The sequence below is a fragment of the Mesoplodon bidens genome (assembly GCF_964165515.1).
Source record: "Mesoplodon bidens genome assembly, chromosome: 17".
NCBI classification, from domain to species: domain Eukaryota; kingdom Metazoa; phylum Chordata; class Mammalia; order Artiodactyla; family Ziphiidae; genus Mesoplodon; species Mesoplodon bidens.
In genome coordinates, this window is record NC_138174.1 from 16,299,762 (window position 1) to 16,311,846 (window position 12,085).

Sequence of the window (12,085 nt, forward strand, 5' to 3'; positions counted from 1 at the left end):
TGGTGGATAACTTGATCCTCCATGCTCAGTTGTCCCTGTAAACTGGTGGTTAGAACTGAAGGCTTGGTTAGATTCAGATTCAACCTTTCCTTCCCTTTTTCTTTCCTTCCCTTTTTTCTTTCCCTCCTTTTTTCAATGTTATGTACTTCACATCATGAGGCCCATATTGTCTGGTTGTCCCCATTTACTTATGCTAAGACTGATGTGTGGACCTGTTAGTACCTTGTGACTGTTGGTTCAGAGGTACCCATTAGAATCACTTTAAAGTGTTTAAAAATTCTTAAGAATCTTGGATTCTGATTGAGCAGGTCCTAGGGGCATGGGGAGAGACATAGATTAAAAAACACATGGAAGGAACCCCCAAACCCTCTACCTTTACTCAGATGTAGTAAGAATCATTACCTTTGATACATTTAATATGTAACTAGAGTGATAAAATTTACTTTGAAGCAAATGCTTTGGGAAGATACATTTCTATGGAATGAAGCATATTTAAATCATTAACTGTGGAGGTGTTTGAGGCTACTGTGGTGTGGTAGAAAAAAATACTGACTTGCGGGACTTCCCTGGTGGGACAGTGGTTGAGAATTCGCCTGCCAGTGCAGGGGACACGGGTTCGGTCCCTGGTTTGGGAAGGTCCGACATGCCGCGGAGCATCTAAGCCCGTGCGCCACAACTACTGAGCCTGCGCTCTAGAGCCTGTGAGCCACAACTTCTGAAGCCTGTGCTCCTAGAGCCTGTGCTCCACAACAGGAGAAGCCACTGCAATGAGAAGACAGTGCACCGCAACAAAGAGTAGCCCCTGCTCGACACAACTAGAGAAAGCCCGCGCGCAGCAACGAAGACCCAAAGCAGCCAAAAACAAATAAATAAATACATAAATTAATTAATTAAAGAAAAAGAAAAAATACTGACTTGGACCTGGGAGGCCAAATCATTTATTGTCTCTGAGGCCCATTTTTTTTAATCTAGAAAATAGGAACCCTAAGATATTTATCATAGGGTTGATTTAATGATTAAATGAAATGATTTATTTAGAAGCAGTCCAGCACCTGGTGGTGAGTTATGTTGAAATCTGAAAAGCATTACAGAAATAGATTTTTTTCAATTGAGGTCTTCTTTGAGTAAAGCTTAAGAAAATTGAAGTAATAATATCTTATATGCTGTTTTATATATATATATATATATATATATATAAATTTTTGTTTTTGAGCTTGTTGTTTTTGAATGATAGGAGACTCATGACTCATGATGTAGTTTAAATATGTGTCATTAATGTAGCCTTTTTGGGAGAAATAGTGTTGGAAATCTTATTGTTTTTTTATTTCCCCTTACTTTCAGCTCCATTTACCTCTTAATTCTCCTTTGCCTGGAAGCGAATTGACCAAGGAACCTTTTCGTTGGGATCAGAGACTCTTTGCATTAGTGCTGCGGTTGCCTGGCACGATGTCAGTAGAATCAGAGCAGTTGACAGGTGTGCCTTTAGATGACTCTGCAATCACACCAATGTGTGAAGTGACAGGCGGTAAGTTCTTTGCTGGCAGTAATTCAGTGACTTAAGCAGAGTTTATCTGAATGTTTTAAAATGTGCATTTCAAAATCTCCATGTGTGTTTTTGTTCAACAAATTAATATTAGAAGTTAGTAGACATAGATGGTTTTAAAACTACATTGATGAAGGTCTTTGATTCGATTTGAATAGGATGTGAATACTATTGGGTCTGATAATGCATGATATTTTTTTTCTAACCATATAGAAAATGCTGGTATTTGAAGTTGTTAAACTTATTTTCTTATCTACAAAGATTGCTAATGATTTACAAATGCCGTAGAATTATTTTCTCTGAAAAAATGTTTTGAGAATCATCTCATTATCCAGGTAATGATTAATGCCTGGTTAAGTACAGTTTTCCCCAGAGGCAAAGAGGAAGCTAGATAGGTTAGAGGAAACAGGTAGTGAACTCTTAGCCAGCTAGTCCAGGTGGTCACTGTGCTCAGTGAACATTAGTGAAATTCTTGAAACAGAATATGTAAGAGACTCAGAACTTTTATAATGTGGAATTGGTTAACAGGTGGGTTAAATTCATATGGATATGTATTGAGTGCCTACTGTGTACCAAGCACTGTTCCATGCTTTAGGACTTCCATAGTGAATATGACAGGCATGGTATTCTTGCTTTCATGGCGCCTTTTAGTTCTTGCTTAGGGAATTTGATACTAAAATGTCCAGGTCGGGCATACCGCTATTTCATCTGTGTCAGGGGCTGTGACATAGTCTCCATACACTGTCAGTGCTCTATTGAGATTCTATCATAGCCAGCTATGTAAGTTAAAGGAAAATATAAAGTCTAATTAATATTTTAGATGCCTTCTAAAATTTTGTGGATTTTGGAGATCTGCAAATTTCACAGACAAAAAGGGTATCCCATATAGATAGGTATGTGAAGAAGATAAGTTAGAAGAAGATTCCGAAATCACCGTTGGTAATATCTTTCAGTGACCCAGAAAACTTAGTTGGTCAAGGAATTAGGGAGCTTTCCCCAGTATACATCCTGAATCTGTTCTGACGTAGTGGTTTATCTACCTCTCTTCATGCTCCTGCTAGCAACAATGGGAAGCTGGTCAAATGTCACTCACCTTTCCATATTATATGAATAGTATGTTTTCTTCTTTTTTTTCCAAAGAATGTTGACTAAAAAAAGTTTTGAGGATAAAACACCAGAAAAGTAGAAATAACAGAAAAGCTAACATCCAATGGTGTTGTACTATCCAAATATGTAATCACTGCTAACAATTCTGTGCATTTTTAAACTTGATGATCAGAGTAGTGTGTGTACATTTATTTTTCCCATTATAGAACAATTCATGTTCATTAAGGAAAAAATGGAAAGAAATTTGCCTGTGTTGCCAAAATAATTAATATTTTGTTATATTTTTAATGTATACTTTAAAAATTATATAATTGTCATTGTAAGCATTTTTCTTTTATTATCAGGTAGTTAATGAATACTCTGTGCCCAATAACTGTTTTTGATCCTGGGAATACAGCAGGAACGATAGACAGAAAGCTTACATTTTTGGACTGTGTGACAGATGAAATCATGTAAAATGAATAAATACTATTTCAGAGAGTTCTCCTCACTATCAAGAAACAAACATAGGGTGAGGGTGCAGAGGGTAATGAGGCAGAGAATGAGTATTCCTGGGAGGTCTTTTGAGGAGGTGACTTTTTTTTTTTTTTAACCATAAACCTAAAGGATATGCTTACCCCAGTTTGAATCAATTTAAAATATTGCATGTCCTTGGAGATTATTATACTCTTTGTCTAAAGAAGTAAATAAAACAACCATTATTTATAAATTACATTTGCATATCTCTAACCTTGATGTTAAAGTCAGTTGTTTGAATAGGGATTAAATCAGCCCTGGTTGTATCTTAAAAATATGAATCCCTCTAAAATTATTGTTACAGCATGTTCGTCAACCCTCTTTCTTTTTTAGATACTTTAGTTCCAGGTGTACAACATAATGATTTGATATTTGTATACATTGTGAAATGGTCACCACAGTAAGTCTAGTTAGCATTTGAACAGAAATCTGAATAGTGGAGTAAGCCATACAAAGATCTAGGTAGAGGAAATAATAGGAGAAGGTACATGCCCCATGTTTTGGGGAGCAACAGGAAGGCTGATAATGGCTGGAGCTTATGTAGGGAGAAGTAGAGAGTAACAGGTTTGTTTAGAGAGGTAGGCAAGGGCCAAGTATTGAATAGCCTTTTAGGCCATAATAAATATTTTTTATTTTCCAAGTGTGATGAGAAGTCATTGGAGGGCTTTTTATAGGAGGTGACATCTGATTTCTGTTTCTGAAAGATCACTTCAGCTGTTGGATGAGAATATACTGTAAAGTGGTGAGAATGGAAGCAGGGAGACTAGAAGAGATAATAGTACTTTGATCTAAAGTGTTAGGTTTGGAGGTGGTGGGTGAGAGGTGGTCTGATGGAAAGGAGAGACTGAGGGCAATGAGGGAAGAAGGAATCAAGGCTGATTCCTAGATGATTCAGTTGGCCTGAACAGTTGGAGTTGAATGGCTATGCCAAGTGCTGAGATGGTTACTCAGAGGAGAAGCAGGTTTGGGAGAGGCACAGGTATGACATCAAATTTTAAAAGTGCCTAATAGACATGTTGGTGGAAGTATTGAGGATAAAAAGCTTTTTATAAAAATTGTAAGGCTTTTCTAGATTAAATAAATTTAACTTTCTTAGCCTCTATAAGGACTGTTGCCCAACTTAGAAATGTTCCTTTTGTCTCTTATCCATTTTACTAAAATGCTAATCTAGTATACTCCGGGGGAAAGTTTTTTTTCCTTTGTTTCACTTTACTGCCTTCAGACTCACTATGTTTAGATTTTTTGGGGGGGATCCTCTAACCACAAGTGAGCCAGCTTCTTGACTTGAAAGTATGTGCTTTTCTCACAAATATTATTAGTGATCCCAGAAACTTTATCCTTCAATACAAGGTGTTAAACATTCCAAGAGGTGAGTTTTGACATAAAGAAGAAAAGAAACATGACATAGGTTATAGGTTCACTTTGTAAAGATGGCAAAATTTCCTTTAACTTTCAAAAGAATTAATGAATTTTTGTTATTTTCTAAGTGACTCAAGTTTATTTTTTCTCCAATTTTCATAAAATGTCTTTGTTAGTAATTTTATTTCATACTAAGATCATAACCTCTTATATTTTCCTAATCAATTAGTTGATGACACAGGTTAGGGGAGTAGAAAGGATTGCCACAATTTTATACTTAAGAACTTCTGTTTTTTATTAACATCTTGGGAATATGCTTAAATATCATGAAATAAGATATTGAACCTCTATATAATCTTCTAAATACTTCTTGTGTTAAGACGATCAGCCTTTTTATGTATTGTTTTATGTATATGTTTAAATGGACTCAAAAAATTTTAATTTGCCAATTCTTTCAAATAAGTGTGGTTCCATATAGGCTTTCTATTTTAAATTAACATCGTGGTTTTCAGGGAAGAAGGTATATCCAGATGAAAGTGTCTAATACCTTGTAAAGGTTTGAATCTTGGCTGCACTACTATACTAACTTGAATAAATTAGTTAATCTCTCCATGCTTTAGTTTTCCCATTTGTAAAATGGAGAAAGTAACCAATACAATTGTTGCTAGGACTGGATAAATTAATAGAGTGATTAGAATAGTGCCAGGTACATAGACACTCAGTAATTGGTGAGTATTTTTATAAGTACGGCTCTTATTGTTGTATTCAGTGTAAGCCATTTGTTATATGATGCTTGTTACTCTAAGCTGACTCTGAGGATTTGAATCACTGTACTGCCTAGTGTTCTCTTTTCTGAGTAGCCTTTAGCAAATCACATGTTGAGTGTAAATTGATATGAGTAATTTGATATGTCAAATATAATAATATAACGTGTTTGGTAATAACTGGTTGAATTTCTTAAGGAATAGGACTTTTCCGTATTGAGCTTATTGCAAATAACATTGTAAGATGTTTGATCAAAGATTTTTAGCTGTCATGGTTTTCAGCAGTGGTCTAGATCAGTACAGATAATAGAAATATAAGTTATATATATAATTATAAATTTTATAGTGTCACATTAAAAAGAAACTGATAGGGAATTCCCTGGCGATCCAGTGGTTAGGACTCTGCACTTTCACTGCCGAGGGACTTGGTTCAGTCCCTGGTTGGGGAACTAAGATCCCACAAGCCGAGTGGTACAGCCAAAAAAAAAAAGCCACCAAAAAACTAAAAAGAACCATGTAAAATTAATTTATATAATATTTATTTAAATCAATATATACAAAAGATTTCAACATGATATTGGTAATTAAAAATTATTCAGGTATTTTACATTATATTACATCTACAAAATCAGGTGTGTATGTTATAGTTACTGTACATCTCAATTTGGACTAGCCGTGTTTCAAAGTCTTCAGTAGCCATATTTGGCCAGTGGCTGCAATATGGGACAGCACAGGTCTAGATATATTTATTGAAAAATCCCTGTTTAAGAAGTCTTTTCACTGGTATTTTTTCTTAACCACTAGCATTTTAATGCTTCTGAACTAAAAATTTTATAGGTTAAAATATTCAAGAGGGAAATTCACTTAAGATAGGTAATTTCTAAGTACGTAAGCCAAATGAAATTCAGAAAAGCACATGCTACTATCTCTATATTAAAGTGCAAACACTTAAAATATGCAGTACCTACCAGCAGATCAATTAAATAATTATTGAGTATCATCTATGTCCTTAGCATTAATCTTTAGTGATAATACTTTTGTTAAGCAGGAGTAAGATTTTGGGGGTTAGTTACCAGATGTTGTATATGTGTAATAAAGATAAATTGTGTTGGAAAACAGTTGGAGATAGTTTTTTATATTTATATATATTTTAATATCTCATTTCATGTAATTCATTGTGTGTGTATATATATATATAATGATTTTTTTCATTGTGGTTTGTTCACACAAAGATTTCTATTTTCCACATACCTTTAATTACAAAGAAAAATTTACATACTCTCACAAAATGGAATTGTTGATTGATTGAGAATAGCTATTTTTGTTTTGTTATTCTTCTATTAGATAATGAAAAGGTCAGACTTTATCACTGAACTTTTGTTAATCAGTATTGTCAAAAACCCTACTATGGTTCTTTTTTGTTAAAAGTAGGAATTTTTGCAACTTTATTCTTTTTATTTCAGGCCGTTCATACTCTGTATGTTCTCCAAGAATGCTTAATCAGTGTCTGGAGTCCTTGGTGCAGAAAGTACAAAGTGGAGTGGTAATAAACTTTGAGAAAGCAGGACCAGATCCTTCCCCTGTAGAAGGTATTATTGTACTTCTCCTATAGACATTTTAAACTGGGTTTACCAAGTATTCAGCTAGAACTGAAAAATTACTATGATTTGGCCTTGTCAATGTTAAGGCCAGATTATTAAGATGACAAAACAGCTGTTGGTAAAGAGGGAAGATTAAATAGGAAAGTCAAGGTAATATGACAGTGGTTTGGTAGCATCGCTTTTTTATATTGGTTGTTCATAGCCTGAAAATTTATAAGTGCCAAAACCCTTTTTAAACATTTACAGAGTAGCATATTTCCTTTTTAGTATTGTAATGCTGACTCTCTCTAGTATATATGCTTCTTCCATGTCCCTTAATTCACAAGAGTGTTCAACCCTAAGTGTTTATTTAATTCCTTAGCTACATTTTTTCTAAAGATCAGACTGATCAGAACCAAATGGTTGGTGTGGTTCCCTAAATGAGAAACCAGCCTTTGCCAATTCAGCTTGATCCTTTAAAGTCTAGCGGAGCCCCACCTGGCTTTATTCTAATCTTTTGTGATCGTGAACTATTTATATTAGCCAGAGGGTATGAGGAGTTTTACCAGAACCAATGGACAGTTTGCATCTGGACCTTCTGCCTTGTATGATGTAGCTTATGACAAGAATTAGAAAGTCATTAATGGCACTGGCAGAGGTGATCCACTAGAGTGGGTAATTGGGAGAAGAGAAAGGTCATAGAGATGAGGAAGTGGTACCCTCAGAAGGGATTATAGGGAAGGAGCAGAAGATGGGAAGATTATATACATCGCATACTGTGTCTGGTTTAAAAAAACAAACTTAAAAAAAATTGAATTGTTACACATGGAATATATTTATTTTAAAATTATTTTAGGACTTTGCTTAGAGTTAGGCACTAAGTAAATGTTTACTGAACTGTTGCAGAGAGTTACTGTTTTCTAGAATTGTTTTAGATTAAAGGTAGGCACCTCAAATCTGGATTTGCATATTAACTTTTCATTTTAGTTATTAGGCTTTAGTTAAAAAGATTGATTTTAAAGAAATATTCATTTAGCAATACTTACCTAGTATTTCCTAAGCCAAGCACGATGGTGAAGAAATTGAGTGTTCGCCCTTATCATCTAGTGGGGAAAACATGTCATTCGTTAAACAAGTATCTACCATAAAGTATGTTTTACATACTCGGATTGGACAAGCAAAAGATGCTGTGGGACCTCTTTTCACCTATTGAACTCATAGTTGGAATTTGCTGATGTCACTCTCTAGTGAATTCTGATATAATCTAAATGTTAAGACTTAGTCATGATAGTATTCTACCATTTAAGAAAAATAGGAAAATCCAGAATTAAACAAGTATTAAGACATTTTTACTAAGTAATAGTAGATGTAATTTAACTGCTTATGTTTTTCCTTTAATGATACATACTTTGCTTTGATTTCTTTGCTGTAGATGGGCAGCCAGATGTATCAAGGCCTTTGGGATCTCAGCCTTGGCATAGCTGTCACAAACTCATATATGTCAGACCAAATCCTAAAACTGGGGTTCCTATAGGTCACTGGCCTGTTCCAGAGTCTTTTTGGCCAGATCAGAATTCTCCAACACTAGTAAGTACCAGAGAGACGGTGACTTTGTAATAGTAACCGTTAACTGCTTTTCCTACTAGTTTTAAGTGCTCCCGTCAGTTAAAGGTGTGGCTGTTGTATAGGAATTAGACAGGCGCTCAAAGTGCTCTGATGAGCTGTTACTTGCTTAAGTATACTGTATTGTTCATCAGGAAGTAATAGAGAAGAGGCATCTGTCTCCTTTAGAATCTAACATTATGCTTATGCTTTTATTATTGGCATCTGGTTACAGAAGCATAGTAACAAGAACTTCTCTTTGGATTCTAAATATAATGTAACATGAGGATTTGTCTCTGGGACATAATATACAGTTTAAATGAAGGCTTAGAAAATAATTCTGATGGTTTGCCTGCAATCTTTTAGGACTTAGTCTTAGAAATTCATGTTGACTTGCATAGTTTTAGTTATATTCAGTGTTTTCAGTCTGGAGGTTTAAGGTAGCAAAGATTTTCTGGTCTTGTTTATAGGAATTATTTTTAGAAACAGTGAGGCTTGTTGAATGATCCTGGTGAATTATCAGTGTTCACTGTATGGTTCTTATAATAATAGGGTAAATTTATACAAATATCTATTAAATATTGTTAATACCCTTTTTTCAGATTAGTGTTTTTTGTAGTAACTGAGGACGCCACGGGATATGACAGCGGTTCTTTTGATGTTACCTTTAGAAGATGAGTTGTATTTCAAAGATCATTCAGCAGTCTTCAATAATGTTTCATGCAGCTATCATTTATGAATTAGACTGAACTCTTTTTGAAACCTTTTATGCTTTAAACCAATATCAACTCTTTAGGATAATTTTTACTTTTATTCTCTACAAGGTCTATAAAGTGATATTTCCTTTATTCATTAGGGATTTAATGTAGTACATGAAATTAAGTTTTTATACATTTCAATGAGGTATCTTTCTTTTTTGGATCGAACCATCATAGTTTTTTAGTCTGGCTTTAGAAAAGCTCTCAATTTCTTTGCTCATATTACTTTCTCCTCTAGAGCCCTTTCAGAATTCTTATGGAACAGATATCATATTTATATGAAATATTATATTGTTGGTTATTCATTCTATTATATTTATTTAACACCTACAGTAGTACATATGGTACTTGTTAAGTCCTAATCAGAAGTCCAAAACCAGTATCACAAGCATTATCTATTAATATTGCTCCAGTGGTCTATTACAAATTGTTACAAGCCATAGAGGATTTTGAAGTGTCGGTAGGATTTCAGTTGGAGGAGGAAACTGTGTGAGGAAAAACGTATGGAAGTAAAAAAGAACAAGGTGAATTTAGAGGAATGGAAAGTGACTGTGAGGATAGGTGGGTCATAATATGTATGTAGGACATTGAGAGTACTATTAAATAAACCAAATTGCTCATGACTTTACATGCAAGGTTAAGGAATTTGAGCTTTTCTTAATAGGGTTCATAGAACTGAAGGCATTGTTAACAGTGTTCCTTTAGGAAAATTAATCTGGTGGTTGTTACATGAACTGGAAGGTAAGCTATTTACCTAGAGGGCTATTTCTTTGGTTCACTTAATATAAGAGTTTGAATTAAGATGATGGAAGAGAGAATGATAAAAAAAAGAGAGAGAGAATATTAGAACTGGCAAAATTTAGTAACTGAAGGATATTTGAGGGGAAATGAAATTTTTATAAATAATAGTATTTCATATAAGAAGTATTGATACTGAAATTAAATGTGATTTATTAGAGACTGGTTCTGAATTTGAATCATGGCTCTACCAGTTATTAACCATGTGTCTTTGGTTAATCATCTTCTCTAAGCCTCAATTTCCCATCTGTTAAATAGAGCTAGTAACTCCTATCTCATAGGATTATTTTGGGGATTAAATGAAATAATAAATGCCCCCCCTTTTCTTTTTGGATCTCAATATTGTCATCCAAAAAAATAGATGAGTTTCACAGACCCATTCAATACGCTGTATGTCAGGTACATGCTAGGTACAGGAGCAAAACAATACTTCCCCTCTGGAACCTTGCCATTCCGTAGGAAGGTCAGTCATATAAACATAATAGACTACAGTGTGCTAACTATCATAGGGGGCAGAGCAGAGCCCAGAGGAGGTGGTGCCTAACTGCCTGGTATGTGTTTGGGGTACATGGTGAGACTGTGTCAGGGAAGAAGTTTCTTAGAGGTTGGTACTTACCTTGCCAGTTCAGTCTTCAAAACTTTGTTTGTTTGCATTATGCAGGGGGGAAAATAGTAAAGCAGCTTGTGATAACATATGAAACACCGGGGCATGAAAGATAATGATCTGTTTGGGCAACTGCAAGTCATTTTGGTATGGCTGGAGCACAGGGTGTACATGGTGTGGTGGTTAAAAGGCAGATTGGGGGGGACCGTATTGTCAAGGCTCTTTGTAAAACAATATTAAAAGAAAAGAATCTGGCCCTATTTTTAGGTGGTTGGCTGCTATTTTTACCCAATAATTTGAGGTAGGAAAATTACATGATTATATTTATCTTTCATGGCCATGGGATTGATTGGAGGGGGCTGACTAATTAGGGAGACTAATTAAAAATGAACAGTTGTACTAATCTAGTCTGAGAAATGATGAAGGCATGAATCAGAGTGGTAAGAAATAGAAGGTAAATTTTTAGAGAGATGAGAATTTAGCATTGACAGAGGGCAGTAACTAAAGTAGTGAGCATCTGCCATGTTTATGTGTTCTGCTAAGTGGCTTAGAATTTGTGGTATCACTTAATCTAATTCTTTGTGACAGTTAAGTATGGAAGATAAGAGGGAGATATTAAGGCTAACATCTAGGTTTTTTAGAACAGGTTTTGTGGTTTGGGGGTGAAATAACGAATTGGGTAATAATATATTTGAGGGACCTATAGAAAATTCAGGTTATGTACAGTAGGTAGTTGGATAGATAAGAGCAATGAGAGAAATCTGGTCCCTATACAGTAGATTTGGGAGCCACCGGTATATGTAGATAGTAACTGAGGCCAAAAGGAGCCCTTTATAGCTATGAAATTTCACATTATTTCTTCATAGCTCATATTTTCTTCACTAATCTTCACTTGGTGAGATTTTTAGGAAGGAGACTGTTAAGGGGGAAATAGAGTAACTTGCTTTTTTTTTCCTTTAAAGTATTGTGGTTTTTGCAGCTCTACAACAGGGCCTCCAAAGTAGGGTGTATTTAACACAGGGGTAACCAATACAGTCTGCTGGAATAGGGAAGGGACGCATTAGGACTTCTATGTATGTTTACTCTTTTCTATTTTTAATATTATTTCGATATATATTTTATTATGTACCTATAAATTAATAATTTATAAGTATAAATATATATATGCCCTAATATATTGTATATTCAAAAATTTGTACTGATCAATGTGTGTCATCAATTTGGAAGCCAAGTAGTTAAATTGCTACAATTGAGGACTTAGGAAGGTTTCTATTAAATTAGTTGTTTCTTATATATAAAAATTAATGAACACTTATTATTATTATTATTTTTTTGCGATACGCGGGCCTCTCACTGTTGTGACCTCTCCCATTGTGGAGCACAGGCTCTGGACGCGCAGGCTCAGCGGCCATGGCTCACGGGCCCAGCCGCTCCGCGGTATGCGGGATCCTCCC

The 12,085-nt window shown here is 34.9% G+C and overlaps 1 protein-coding gene across 1 annotated transcript in view; it reads left to right on the forward strand.

Moving 5' to 3' along the window:
- Positions 1-12,085, forward strand: part of INTS6 (integrator complex subunit 6) — a 94,477-nt gene that overhangs the window by 64,268 nt on the left and 18,124 nt on the right. The window contains exons 5-7 of the mRNA XM_081215023.1: positions 1,342-1,525; positions 6,753-6,878; positions 8,302-8,456. Of these exons, the coding sequence (XP_081071149.1) occupies positions 1,342-1,525; positions 6,753-6,878; positions 8,302-8,456 (465 nt within the window). The remainder of the gene's footprint in view (positions 1-1,341; positions 1,526-6,752; positions 6,879-8,301; positions 8,457-12,085) is intronic.